This window comes from Aquarana catesbeiana, linkage group LG03, assembly GCF_042186555.1.
Source record: "Aquarana catesbeiana isolate 2022-GZ linkage group LG03, ASM4218655v1, whole genome shotgun sequence".
Taxonomy (NCBI): Eukaryota; Metazoa; Chordata; class Amphibia; order Anura; family Ranidae; genus Aquarana; species Aquarana catesbeiana.
The window spans coordinates 337,653,015-337,668,665 of NC_133326.1; the positions used below are offsets into that span (position 1 = coordinate 337,653,015).

General features: G+C 39.5%; 1 protein-coding gene across 3 annotated transcripts in view; it reads left to right on the forward strand.

The window, feature by feature from the left end:
- LOC141132291 (uncharacterized) overlaps positions 1-15,651 on the forward strand; it is a 234,055-nt gene that overhangs the window by 34,627 nt on the left and 183,777 nt on the right. For all 3 annotated transcript variants that reach the window (XM_073620548.1, XM_073620549.1, XM_073620550.1), the window contains exons 4-6: positions 172-231; positions 581-631; positions 10,882-10,947. In XM_073620548.1, the coding sequence (XP_073476649.1) occupies positions 172-231; positions 581-631; positions 10,882-10,947 (177 nt within the window). The remainder of the gene's footprint in view (positions 1-171; positions 232-580; positions 632-10,881; positions 10,948-15,651) is intronic.

The window sequence follows — 15,651 nt, forward strand, 5'->3', positions numbered from 1 at the left end:
TGCACCCTCCAGTTTTAGTAAATAACCCCCATAGTCTAATGGTACAGTATTTTTAGTTGTCATGGTATGATACTTTTGTTACATGTTGATTTGAGCAAAGTTTTAAAATTGTATTTAGTTTACAAAAATATAACATAATATTAATATTATTAAATATTTGATTTATAATAGGAAACAAAACTTAATGAAGACAATTTTGAAGCTCTTTATAAATCATTAAAAGTATCTATGGTATGTTTTATTTTTATTTTTAATCTCTGTTCTTGAGTATTTGTGTCTGTGTGATTCACACTGTGTATATGATTTTATATATATATATATATATATATATATATATATATATATATATATATATATAAAATCATATGTATACATACACAGTGTGAATCACTGTGTATGTATACATATGATTTTATATATATATATATATATATATATATATATATATATATATATATATATATATATATATAAAATTTATAATAAAAATAAAATGTAAGTAGTTATTTTTGGTTAGCTAAAATTTCAGTGTATGTTTCATTTTTTGTAAATATGCTCAATCTACACTATGCTTTTACAGACAAATACTTTGTGTGCTGTTGATGATGTTCTGAAAACGCATGATAAGCTGGTAAATATATATTATCTGCAATTACATGTGTATTCTTAAATTTGTATGTATGTATGTGTTAATATTATTGTTTTTAACTTTTCCTTGATATTTATAATTTAACCCTTAGATCACTTTTACAGTAAAGGTGGCTAGAGATGGATTGAAATTTGGCTCAGCAGGGACCAGCTGAATTTTGATCCATGAATTCCATTAGATAAAAGCCACTTGTTCAGTGGCTATAGGCCTAATCTAAATGGCGGGGGAGTCTCTCTGATGTCAGAATGCAATAGCGCAGCAAGGAGGATTTCCTCACCCCCTTGAATGTGTAGATGGGGAATCGGTTTCATTTTTTCGCTCTGAACTGTGTATGGCCAGCTTAAGTGTGGAAACAAAAATATATATCATATAACTTTTCACATTGGTAATTTATTTAGTTAGAATAGGAATTACTGAATCAGTTCATTATAAATCAATTTCTATATCCTATGAATATTTTATCTAATCCATATTTGAGACAGCAAGACTTTAGTAGTGTGTTAGTAGTGCACTGATCAGCTTCAATACTAATAAGCCAAAGAGTCAGTGGAGTAGCTTTAATAATGGCAAATAGGCAGTTCACTTTGGAAGGGAATTTTCCTCAGGTCTTAGTACAGTTCTTTACTTTGCAAAGAATACTTATGCACATCCAAGGAAAAAAAATGCATTTTGCTTGTACATGATTGGATGATAGAAGTCAGTAGAACTTCATCTCATTCACTAAGCTGTGAGAAAAATTCCCTTGCAAAGTGCAACTTCCCTCACAAGGTTAATAGTCTGTTTGCCTTTAGTAAACTAAGCCTACTGACTTAGGATGTCCTAGGACAACTATAGCAGCTTGGTTTGGAAACTGAACAGATACCTGTTTATTTTCTCTGTGGTGTCATCATAAGGAACAAGGTGATCCAAAGAGTCATCCTAATTATACTTGTAACACTGACTACATACCTCCTACATATGAATTTTAAAAAGAACAAAACAAAGGCCCTATCACATATACACACCCGCATCTATGCACAAATTGTGTTTAGCTTATGCCTCCCAGCATTTATCATCTAAAAAATGTATTAGTACTGCAATGAATATGTTTCAATAATTGTAGGCCTTGCATCACTGACTTACGATATCTTATGCTTGAGATGATTGTAACTATATTAGTGCACTGGCAGCAAAAAAAATTGAGTATTGTCCATGATACTTTTTTATTTACACTAGCATCCAAATTTTCAGGACAAGGTTTCAGGATGTACCCCCTTCTTCAAGGTACAACAGTACTAATACACAAAATTTTGGCAGTATGTTAAAGTGTTTGTAAAGTCACGTTTTTTTTTAATATAAAAATAACAAACAAGTTATATTTACCTGCTCTGTTGCAGTGGATTTGCACAGAGCAGCCTGGATCCTCCTCTTCTTGGATGCCTCTTCTGCGCTCCTGGCCCCTCCCTCCTGTTCAGTGCCCCCACAGCAAGCAGCTTGCTATGGGGGCACCCAAGCTGAGTCTCAGCTCCCTGTGTCCATTTGGACACTGAGCCCCGCCCCCTCTCTTCCCTGATTGACTAGCTGACTTTGATTGACAGCAGCGGGAGACAATGGTGCTGCTGCTGTGTCTCAGCCAATCAGGAAGGAGAATCCCAAATGGTTGAGACACTCTTGGACATTGCTGGACAGAGAGGAACCTCAGGTAAGTATTAGGGGGGCTGAGGGGGACTGCTGCACACAGAAAGCTTTTTATCCTAATGCATTGAATGCATTAAGGTAAAAAACCTTCTGCCTTTACAATCTCTTTAAGTAAAATGATCTCTCAGGGAAAAAAACTCTCTAAGTTTAACCCCTTCTCACCTAAGGGTAAAACAAATGGTAATGCCTAAGCACAAAAACCTTGACATGCGTTAGTAAAACTGTGCATATTGTCATACTACTTTGTGCATCTAGGTGGATTATCCCTAGTTTCTTTCAGGGCAAATTGGGCTTTCATTTGGTGGTAAATTGTAATGGATACCTCCTGATTTTTTTATTATCAAAGGAAAACTGGCCCAAAATAGTAAAAAAAGATAAATCTTTTTTTCTTTTTTAATTTAGCCATATTTTTCTTGATACTACCATAACCTACCACCAAAATACATTTTCCAGCTACTGATGATCGCAGCGATACCACATAGATGTATGTTAGTTGTTGTATGTGCCCATAGTACAGCCCAGAAACAATAATGTGCATGTTGCTTTTTTTATTCTAAAATAAACTGACATTGATATGATTTTTTTTTAATCCTGCCCAAAATATGCTGATAATGACATTTGACCCTGACCTTTGACTCTTACTTGACCCCAACACTAACCCTGACCCTGACCTAGATCACACTTTGATCTAGATAATTTTTCTTTATTTTTTATTTTAAATTCAATCAGAGGCTATCACAGCGATCAGGTTAGTATGGGACCCAGGGCTCCAGGTGAGACCCCAGTCTTTGTGCTGGGAGTACGCTGTGCGGGGCACTCTCAGCACAAAGAAAAATACGCATATATGCAGCTCCACGGGAAAAAATCCCAGTTCAATGAGGCTGCATATGTGCAAACTGTCGGCAGAAAGGGGTTAATTACTATTGCTGTATATATTTGTGTGTGTGTTTTTTGTTTTTCCTAAGAGATTGTTTTACTTCACATACTGCTAACACGTTTTGTATTAGTACTACTTGGACCTTGAAGAAGAAGGTACACCTGGAAAGCTTGTCCTGAAAATGTCAATGTTAGTGCAAATAAAAAAGTATCATGGCCAGTACTCAGTTGTTTCTTACAGAATTGTTATCATCTGAGTTTGAAAACTGAATAGCCAAGCTGTTAATGTTCTCTGCAGTGTGATCAAGTTCAAGGTGATCCAAATATTCCAAACAAATTACAAAGCTTAGGATTGTTTACTATAACAAAACAAAGACTCCCACCTCACATGCATGTACACATAAATTATGCTCATGCAATAGTTATCATTGACATAGCATTTTTAAATGAAATAAACCTGCCTAACTGGCCTACAATAGGGCAGGTCCATTATTACAAACCAACGCCTCAAACACATACATATATAGTATATTGTGCTATTCAATTTAGGTGATTTATGGATTTTCTGTTATTGTAACACTACACCATAACTTTAACTACGGCATCTCTAGGATGTTGAGACTTAGAGACGTAGTTTCATGCCACCCGAACAATCACATGTTGACCCTGACATACGCAATCATTCCAAAGCAAATATAAAAGTAAATATTTCAAAAACCTGAAAAATTTCAACCATTGAAAAATGCATATGCAGAGTTAACTTTCAATAAAAACTGCATGACAATAGGGTGCCTACGTGTCCCGGATTGCCCAGGACTGTCCTGCAATGGACATGTCTGTCCTGGGTCCCGGGCAACTTCATTCCGGGACAATACAGTGTCCCAGAAATAAATAGTGGACACAGCCAGTGCAGCCAACCTAGTGACTACATTTGCAGAATTGGTTGCTAGGGCCGGCTCTGTCTGGCGTCTAGCAACCAGTGACGTCACAGACTGTCAGTGAGGCCAGGAGTGAGTGCTGCCATGCTTTCTCCACCCACCTAGGCAGTGCACCTCCTCCTTCTCTGGCATCCGACAGCATGCAGCAGGGAGTCAGGACAGTGTCTCTCGATTCTCTGACCAGCCCAGCTACTGTGTGTCAGCCTGCCCAACTTCTCCTACTCCTCAGGTGACAGGCGGTGGGTCTGCACAATGAGTGAAATAAAAGATCTTTTATTTCACTCAATTTACATGGGACGGTTCACTCTACTGCTGCAAGCTACTGATTCTACACAGGGATTGCCTTATTTGACATCCCTTTCACATATCTGCAGTTTTGCACACATTCCTCCTTTATCTATCTTACCATCGCAACAGTTGTTCCTTGGTCAGGATTTTTTCCCTCAGCTCCCTTCCCAAGCAAATATTGCTGCCATCCTCGGTGAACATCAGCCACAGGCACCTAGGCCTTGCCGATTGGGTGACATCTGAGTCTAATTCGTGGTGCCTGTGTGATCGAGCCTGTCTGGCCATTGGCTGTTTTTTTTCTCTCCACTGCCATGCTGATCATCTTGGAGTTGTTGCCCCAGTATTCCCTGGATAAAGGCCCTGGCTGGGTATATAGCTGCAAGCCCTATCAGCTTGCTTTCTGGTAAGCGTGCAATCTATTTTGTGTCTGGGTGCACTATTGGTGGAGGAAGATAACGGATTTTTCATTTCATTTATTTTATATTTTTTTATTCATTTTTTTATTCACTCACTGATCAATATTCATTTGTGTGATCTATAGACTATTTATAATTTATTTCACCTGTATTCAGTTCTGGACCGTTTCATCATTTTTTAAAAAAAAAAAGCTAAAGCTTTTGTCTTCATGTTCATCTATGCTATTTATATTGGGATAGTTTTTTCCTTCACTATCACATTATGGTGTTATTATTTATGTATTAACATTTTTTTTCATTAGAATTTGTGTCATCATATATTCATAGTTCAATGTTTATTATTTAGCACAGCTATTTTTTCACTCCATTTATTTGAAAAGTTGTTATGGGGGATGAGGACATGAGTCAATTTTTATTATGTCTACCCTGAGACTGTGACAGGTTGGCCTTCAATGTTTCCCTCCTGATGAGCATTAGCCATATAAAAAGGAACCCATAAGGCAAGTGAGGGGAAAAAAGAGGGGGCAAGTGAGGCAGCATTCTTGTGTCCTACAATCACATTTTAAATTTGCCAGATCCTCTCCCACTATCCATACTTGACTGGGTGGGGATACAGGCGATGGCGCACTTTATACTTGTGCATTCTGACCCTAATCTCTTCAAGGAGTTCTCTAATATACATGTGCTTATTGCTGTGTTTTGACATATTTTTGCCATTCATTTGTAATGCTTGATTTATTTCATTGTGTATTGAGAAGTATCACAATTCTAGTTCCCAGATGAGCGCTGCATCTCTTACTGCATATATTTTTTTACTGGTGAGGAGGACCTTCCTCCTCCTACTCTGTTATCTACAGTATTTTCAATGATGGTTTATGGTACTGACATTTTTTACTCTAGTGTATGCGCATATAGCATGTAGCCCTCTGTATGTACTTTTATGTATGCACTTTATTGTTGTCAGTTTCTTATCTGGACATTTTGCATGATTTTTTGTGCACATATTTCAACAGCTTTATCACAGTGATTGAGAACTGTGCCAGATCTCTCCTTTCTTTGATGACATAGGCTACTACACCACAGTGCACTGGGCGAACACTGAGTCCTGTCTCTTTTCCTTATTGGCTGCCCTACTAGCTTTTCAAACCCACTTCCTTTGTTAGGGGTGGTGTGCCCCTTTTCCAGTGATGTTAATCAACTCCCTGGTTTCTCTTATCTAGCTCTGAGTTCTAATTCATATTACCGTTGTATGTATTCCTAACCTTGTGCACTGTCTATTTTTTTTTTTTTTTTGTGGATCTACTGTCCATCGTGTCCTGTCTGGGCAGCTATTCATACCCTAACACATTTTTTTATGTCTGTGCGTGGTCTTTTGCAACTTTTTATGTGGCCGTTTTGTAATTTGTAAGTTGAGATGTTGTGTCATTATCTTGCCTATTATTTTATTACTATATGTTATGTTGCAAATTATGGGTGGTTTGTTCCTGCAAGATGTTTATAATGTGCACTGAAAAGAGGGGCCCTTGTCAAAATACCCGCAAATTCTGATGGGCTCCTTCCTGCCAACACCAAGTTTTAATCAAGAATAGATGGAAATGTAATAAGGTTCAAGCAAACATGCAACCCCTAGCATAGGAAGATGGTTTTGGGACTTTAAATGAGGCACATGGTTGTGAACCTCCATCCCTACTGAATACGAATGAAAGGGGGAATTTGGGACTTTGAGTGAGGTGTGTGACCAACCAGGATGTATTACGTGTAGACATATTGTACAATCATTGGTAATTAAATAAATACATGTAAAAACAAATATTTATTGATTGATATAGTATACAAAGGTTATTACATAGTTGAAACAATTCATCATATAAGTACATACAACAATGGTAGTATGAAGCCATAGTACTCATAGGGATATAAAATCTGCTATGCATAATCCATAATCTTGCATGCTCTTCGGACCATCCTGACATTACTTTTTGACCATGGATACACTGTACACCATAAGGCAAATCAGAGTCCTATGTGGATGGCCAGCTGAGCCATCAGTGATCCCCCATCAGAGATTTCTATCTGTTCTGCAGTCCCCCTTTGGCAATATGACCTGCACGGGCATTGCTCCTTAAGTTCCCTCGCTGGGAATACACAGGTGGTACTTGGCTCCCGGCACTATACGTGAACAGCTTAGTTCATACATACATGGATTGCACAACAAAGTGAATTCTCACGAAACGCATAGAGCAATTTGGGATGCGATCTGCCCTGTTTTTATCATTATTCACCTGTATATCAATCCATGCTATTATGAATTTTCATCACTGTAATTATGCATAGCAGATTTTATATCCATATGTGTACTATGGCTTCATTCTACCATTGTTGTATGTATTTATCTGATGAATTGTTTCAATTATGTAATAACCTTTGTATACTATATCAATCAATAAATAAAAATTTCAAAGTCCCAGATTCCCCCTTTTGTTCATAACATGCTGTCCCTATCACTGATGAAACTCTAAAAGGGTTCTTTGGACCCTTGTACCTGTTTCCCAATGAAAATTTAAAGCTGAAGCTCAAGCAAAAAGATAGACACATATTCTAAATGTATGAAAATTGTTTTACTTATCAAAGAATGTGTCATTCTTTTCCACCTATTTTGTGATCTAAGAACAGAGGGCATGCCCAAGTTAGTGACCTCACCTTTAAAGGTCCCAGCCAAAACAAATATTTGCAGGTGTCAGCGACCAAGGGGAGGAGTGTCATAACTCCATCATGTTACAGTGCTCAGGCCTAGTTATTGGCTGCTAGGGGGTCACATGCTCCAGGTTATGTCATCAACGGTGACAGAGTTAAAATATGCTAATTCTAACATTTTTTTGCTAACTGTGCTACTGTATTTAACTTTACTTTTCTAAGGCTGGCCATAGATTGGCCATAGATTTTTCCCATCAGCTAGTGTGGTGAGAAAAACAAAAAAGCTGAATGAATTCCCCTATTCACAGAAGCGGGGTGTGTGTTCTGATAGCGGGGACTCTTCCACTGTCAAAATACACTAATCAGCGCTGCAGCCACTGATCAAATAAAAACTTCCTAACATCCCATTTGGCAAAAGTCATTCATTTGATCCATCTATGGCCAGCATAAGGGTAAAAAGATGCACAGAGTCTTCCAGCAGTCACGGGGATACCAGCAAACAAGCCTAGAGTCTTGGGTTGGCATCATTCCAGAGGGAGGTGGGAATTGGATAATTGTTGTTATTAATCTGTTAACCCATTGGTGCCGACGTAACACAAATATGCAGCCCCACTGCACTGGGTTTATTGCATATTTGTGTACCTCCCTTTGTGCTGGGAGCGTGCCACACAGCGTGCTCCCAGCACAGTGACCAGGGTCTCACCAAGAGCCCTGGGCCCCATTCTAACAATCAGGAACCGGAACGTTCGATTCAGGGTCAACTGATAGCTGTGATAGCCCCTGACTGGCTATCACAGAGATCAGTCACTGTGAAGCCCAAATGAATGCCCAATTTGTCCTTCAAAATTGGGCTTAGGCATTAAGATTTGTTTTACCTTCAGGTGTGAAGGGGTTAAAGTACAAACAAAAAATTTACACAAGGTATAAAATCTTGCTGATTAGTAGTCGACTAAGTAATGTTTGTGAATCTCACACTTGACAAATCTGCAAGATCCAGGTCAAATTTCAACCTTAGGTCACTGATCTCTACATGCAACCTACAAAAATAACACAAGAATCTGTGTTCACAAAGTGCACCATTCTACTTCAACAGAAAATAGTAACAGTAAGAAAAAAATAGTAAAAAAATAGTAACACCAAAAGACATTTTTTACAATTAATAATTAATTATAATTAATTATTTATTAGTTATAATAACTGTTTAGATATATAAATAATGATCTATTAATAGTGTTATAAAAATTAAAATTAGAGGGCGCCAACAAATAAGTGTATTAACGGTATAAAGGCAGCTGCCCCTTTAAGTGTGATTAAAATATAAGTACACAATAATAAAGATAGGCGCTACTCCTTTAAATCAATCATACAGTGCATCTGGAAAGTATTCACAGCGCTTCACCTTTTCCACATTTTGTTGTTACAGCCTTATTCCAAAATGGATTAAATTAATTATTTTCCTCAAAATTCTACAAATACTCCATAATAAAAACGTGAAAAAAGTTTGTTTGAAATTGTTGCATTCTGTTTCCACTGATCACCCTTGAGAGGATTCTACAACTTGATTGGAGCCCACCTGTTGTAAATTCAGTTGATTGGACATGATTTGGAAAGGCACACACCTGTCTATATAAGGTCCCACAGTGAACAGTGCATGTCACAGCACAAATCAAACCATGAAGTCAAAAGGCACCTGAAGGACTCTTAGACCAGGAGAAACAAAATTCTCTGGTATGATGAAGCAAATATTTATCTCTTAGACCTGAATGGCAAGCGTCATGTCTGGGGGAAACCAGGCATCACTCATCACCTGGCCAATACCATCCCTACAGTGAAGCATGGTGGTGGCAGCATCATGCTGCGGGGATGTTTTTCAGCAGCAGGAACTGGGAGACTTGTCAGGATTGAGGGAAAGATGAATGCAGTAATGTACAGAGACATCCTTGATGAAAACCTGCTCCAGAGTGCTCTGGATCTCATATTGGGGCAAAGAGTCATCTTCCAACAGGACAACGACCCTAAGCACACAGCCAAGATAACAAAGAAGTGGCTACAGGACAACCCTGGGAATGTCCTTGAGTGGCCCAGCTAGATCCCAGACTTAAACATCTCTGGAGAGATCTAAAAATGGCTGTGAACCAATGCTCCCCATCCAACCTGATGCTGATTGAGAGGCCCTGCAAAGAAGAATGGGAGAGACTGCCCAAAAATTTGAATTTTGAGGAAAATAATGAATTTATTATATAGAATGGCTGTAACATAACAAAATATGGAAAAAGTGAAGCACTGAATGCTTTCCAGATACACTGTATGTCCAAACACACACAAAAAAAAAGCAGCCAACAAGCATTAGAGGTATAAACTTGGATGTGGAAAAGCTGGATCCAGTAGATCATAAACTTCACTGCAGATTCTCATTCATCGATGATAAAGAAACATAAGCCCAAAAAGAAACTCTCATAGTGTAGTAAGTTTATTCAGTGGCGTCACTATGGTTGGTGTCATCTGGTGCGGTAACCCCCCTCCCCCCGCTTTAGTACAGACTCAACTTCCTTCCAGCCCCCCTTCCCCAGCATAGAATTGTACAGATCTCCAGAATAAGTCTCCCTTGGCTCTGAGGGCTCGGTAAAGCAGCCAGAGGCAGTGCTGCAGTGCTTATACAACAGAAACATAAGCCCAAAAAGAAACGCTCATAGTGTAGTAAGTTTATTCAGTGGCGTCACTATGGTTGGTGTCATCTGGTGCGGTAACCCCCCTCTCCCCGCTTTAGTACAGACTCAACTCCCTTCCAGCCCCCCTTCCCCAGCATAGAATTGTACAGATCTCCAGAATAAGTCTCCCTTGGCTCTGAGGGCTTGGTGAAGCAGCCAGAAGCAGTGCTGCAGTGCTTATACAACAGGCACTTGCCGCACCGTGCAACACACAAAAAAAAACATTGTCAGGCAGTCACAGGAAAAGACTACAACTTTCGGCTGGCGCTCAGAGTTTATTTTTTTCCAGTGACATAGTGTGACAGGGAATAATGTGACGGAGCCCCGGGAGCAGTAGCGGGGTAGCAATTGCAGCCCCTGCAACCCCTTTAGCTATGTCAGTAGGTATCAGTACTCAGTGTTGAGTAGGAAGAATGGTGCCAAGGAAAGGTACCAACACAAACAGCTCAATGTCCATGTACTGCTGCTCGTACCCACAGAGCCGAATGTAGAAATAAGGTGCATTGTTTTATTATTATTATTATTATTATTATGGAGATGAATTTATATTTTTTATTTATTTTAGTGCAACTAACATTCTGTGCAAGTAAACTACATTATGCTGTATTTTCTTTTTTAATCTAATCCCAATGTAGCAACAACTTGGTACACCTACCTCTGAGATTGTTAAAACTCTAGTTGAGTCTCTTAGACCAATCCTGGTAAGTTTCTTTTTTTTTTTCGTTTTTCTTATTATGTGTGTTTCACTTCTCTGCCGTATATTTATGGTTTGCTCAGTGGCAATAGATCATTTTGCATACAGAACAATATTTTATATCTCCATCTTTGCTTTAGAAAAACATTTTAAGTTTTTCAGACTGTTGTAGTGTCAGAAATAAAGATTGTTGGGAAAATGCTTACCTACATTTGGTTTATAAAGTATTGTAGTGGTTTTTGTATTACCAGTTTACAGATTTGTTTGGAATATTATATGTTTGTTTTGTATGTATATATTGTTATTGCATGCCCTGTAGGTCATAAAACTCCACAGTTTTACTTGGAGGGGGGGGGGGTGACATGAGAAAACAGCATTTGTTTCATAAGAAAAAAAAAAAATTTCAAAAGCATGGTGTAGTGGCATAAGTTTAACAGAAATATATTCGCTGTGTTTCTTGTCCACGGATTATATGCCCAGACTGTATAGTTGGTTTCAGCTAAGAACAAGGGATTGGCTTATGCCCTGTACACACGGTTGGATTTTCCGATGGAAAATATGCGATCGGAGCTTGTTGTCGGAAATTCCGACCATGTGTGGGCTCCATCTGACTTTTTCCATCGGATTTTCCGACACACAAAGTTTGAGAGCAAGCTATAAAATTTTACGACAACAAAATCCATTGTCGGAAATTCCGATAGTGTGTACACAAATCCGACGCACAAAGTGCCAGGCATGCTCAGAATAAATTAAGAGACGAAAGCTATTGGCTACTGCCCCATTTCTAGTCCCGTCGTACGTGTTTTACGTCACCGCGTTTAGAACGATCGGATTTTCCAACAACTTTGTGTGACCGTGTGTATGCAAGACAAGTTTGAGCCAACATCTGTCGGAAAAAATCCATGGATTTTGTTGTCGGCTTGTCCAATCAATGTCCGATCATGTGTACGGGGCATTAGTGTTAAGAGGTTGGCCTAATTTCGACTAGGTTAGAAATGAATGCCCCAAGCCTTGGCCTTAGAGCCATACCACTAGGGATGGGCTATCTGTTCGAGTCTAACGCAAGTTCAACTTGAACATCGGCTGTTCGCCTGTTTACCAAACAGCGAACAATTTGGCGTGTTTGTGGCAAATTCAAAAAGCCGCTAAACACTCTCTATGGGAGAAATTTATAGTGCTAATTTTAAAGGTTAATATGCAAGTTATTGTCATAAAAAGTGTTTGGGGACCTGGGTCCTGCCCCAGTGGACATGTATCAACGCAAAAAAAAGTTTTAAAAACTGCGTTTTTAGAGGAGCAGTGATTTTAATAATGCTTAAGGTGAAACAATAAAAGTGAAATATTCCTTTAAATTTCATACCTGGGGGGTGTCTATATTATGCCTGTAAAGTAGCGCATGTTTCCCATGTTTATAACAGTCCGAGAGCAAAATTACATTTCTAAAGGAAAATAAAGTCATTTAAAAGTGCTAGCGCTAGTGCCGGATATTAATGAATTGTCGGTCCTGACAATACACATAAAAGTCATTGAAAATCATTGAAAAATAAAAACAAAAAGGGTGGAGGTCCCATAAAAATTCCCTTACCAGGCCCTTCAGGTCTGGTATGGATATTAAGGGAGCGTCCCCCACTCCTGAACCGCACCAGGCCACATGTCCTCAACATGGGGAGGATGTCCCCATGTTGATGGGGACAAGGGCCTCATCCCCACAACCCTTGCCCGGTGGTTGTGGGGGTCTGTGGGCGGGGGCTTATCGGAATCTGGCAGCCCCCTTTAACAAAGGGGACCCCCAGATCCCAGCCCCCCTATGTGAATTGGTAAGGGGTACATTGTACCCCTACCATTTCACAAAAAGAAAGTGTCAAAATGTTAAAAAATCACAGGAGACGGCTTGGGACAAGTCCTTTATTAAAAATAAAAAAATAAAAAAGAGATTCCAGCGATGTAATCTAATAAATCCATGCTCCTACTCCAGCGATGTAATCCAATTCTCGATCTCCAGAGATGGATGATCTCCAGCGACTCCACCGAGGAACACGCACAGGATCCTGCCTCCACCGGAGGCACCCAGCCAATGACGCGGCGCTAGCTTGACAGCTCCTATGTAGCTGAGGGCAGGCCCCGTCCCTCTCTGACAAGGGGAAACGCCGGGGTTTCCCAGTGATGTGTATGGGTGACCCCGCCCCCCTCTGATGCAACGGGAATCCTGCTTTCATATTCGTGTCCCATAGACTTTAACAGTGTTCGTGTGTTCGAACAAATTTTTTGCCTGTTCGCATGTTCTAGATGCGAGGGGTTGTTCGGCCCATCCCTACATACCACTGCCTTTTATCCACTTCAGCCCTGGAAGAATTTACCCCCTTCCTGACCAGAGCACTTTTTACAATTTGCTACTGTGTCACTTTAACTGATAATTGAGTGGGCATGCAATGTTGTACCCAAACAAAATTTGCGTCCTTTTTTTCCCACAAATAGAGCTTTCTTTTGATGGTATTTAATTGCTTCTGCAATTTTTATTTTTTGCGATATAAACAGAAAAAGACCAAAAATTTAGAAAAAAAAATGATATTTTCTACTTTTTGTTATAAAAAAAATTTAATAAACTCAATTTTAGTCATACATTTAGGTAAAAGTGTATTCAGCCACATGTCTTTGGTAAAAAAAAATGTCAATAAGCATATATTTATTGGTTTGTGCAAAAGTTATATCGTCTACAAACTAGGGTACATTTTCTGGAATTTACGCAGCTTTTAGTTTATGACTACCTATCTCATTTCTTGAGGTGCTAAAATGGCAGGGAAGTACAAATCCCCCCCCCCCCAAATGACCCCATTTTAGAAAGTAGACACCCCAAGGAAATTTCTCACAGGCTTGTCGAGCCCATTGAATATTTTATTTTTTGTCACAAGTGATTGAAAATTGACAAAAAAAATTAAATAAAGTTGTCACTAAATTATATATTGCTCACACATGCCATGGTTATATGTGGAATTGCACCCCAAAATACATTCCGCTGCTTCTCCTGAGTACGGGAGAGCCTAGCCGCGTACAGGACCCTGAAAACCAATCACCGTCTTCAGGATTTCTAAGGGTGTAAATTTTTGATTTCACTCCTCACTACCTATCACAGTTTTGAAGGCCATAAAATGCCAAGATAGCACAACCCCCCCCCCCCAAATGACCACATTTTGTAAAGTAGACACCCCAGGCTGTTTGCTGATAGGCATGTTGAGAAAGCCTTTAAAAGCCTTTAGAGGTTACCATTTTAGATTTACAGAGGAGGTCTACTGCTAAAATTTACTTCCCTCGATCTGACCTTCGCGGTGATACCTCACATGCATAGTGCAATTTCTGTTATATGACACCAGACCGACGCTTGCGTTCACCTAAGCGTGAGCATGGGGGGGTGGGGTGCTTTTTTTTTTAAAATTTATTTATTTTGCTTTTTTTATGATAATTTTAAACTGTTCCTTTCATTTTTTTTATCATTTTTATTGTTATCTCAGGGAATGTAAATATCCTCTATGATAGCAATAGGCAGTGACAGGCACTCTTTTTTTGAAAAAAATTGGGGTCTATTAGACTCTAAACTCTCTCCTCTGCCCTCAAAGCATCTGACCACACCAAGATCGGTGTGATAAAATGCTTTGCCAATTTCCCTATGGCGCTGTTTATATCCGGCGAAACCTAAGTCATGAAATGCTTGTAGCTTCCGGTTTCTTAGGCCATAGAGGTGATTAGCGCTGTTCTGGTCTCTGATCAGCTCTATGGTCAGCTGGCAGAACCACCGGCTGCATTCTCGCCTTCCCTGTTGGGACAGGAGAGCCCTAGAAAACCATGGAAGACGGAGGGAGAGGGGGACGTTCCCTCCCACTGCTTATAAAAACAGTCTAGAGGCTAATTAGCCACTAGGATTGCTTTTACATGAAAGCCGGCTGGCTGAAAATAATGATACCAAGATGGTACCTAAACCTGCAGGTATCATTCTGGTATTACTACTCAAAGTCCAGCAACATACCAGTACGTTGCTGGTCCTTGTTGGGCATACATTGTAATGTTCTTTTTTTTCATGCAGCCTGTGGGCTGAACAAAAAAAAAGAGATTGATTGGTGGGTATGCCCATCATTAGAATACCGCCCTTCATCCACCCACTTCTAATGACGGGCATACATGCACCATTTTCTTTTAACTGTGGTGGTGAAATCACCCCCTACAGCGCTGGAGTAGCTGATTTACGTATTGTGGAAGCAAACGCTGTTGCTGTCAAGATAAATGAATCAGTGCTGGAGCTGAATGGCGTACCTGCTAAGCAAATGATGGTTAGCAATAAAACAAAGTAACATTACAGTATAACAGTTAATGCCCCGTACACACGGTCGGATTTTCCAACAGAAAATGTTCGATGGGAACTTGTTGTCGGAAATTCCGACCATGTGTAGGCTCCATCGGACATTTTCCATCGCAATTTCCGTCACACAAAATTTGAGATCTGGATCTCAAATTTTCAGACAACAAAATTTGTTGTAAATTCCGACGCACAAAGTTCCACGCATGCTCAGAATCAAGCAGAGGAGCCGCACTGGCTATTGAACTCAATTTTTCTTGGTGTGGTATGTCATCACATTCTTGACGGATTTGTGTGACCGTGTGCATGCGAGACAAGTTTGAGCCAACAGAAAAAATCCATGAATTTTGTTGTCAGAATGTTCGA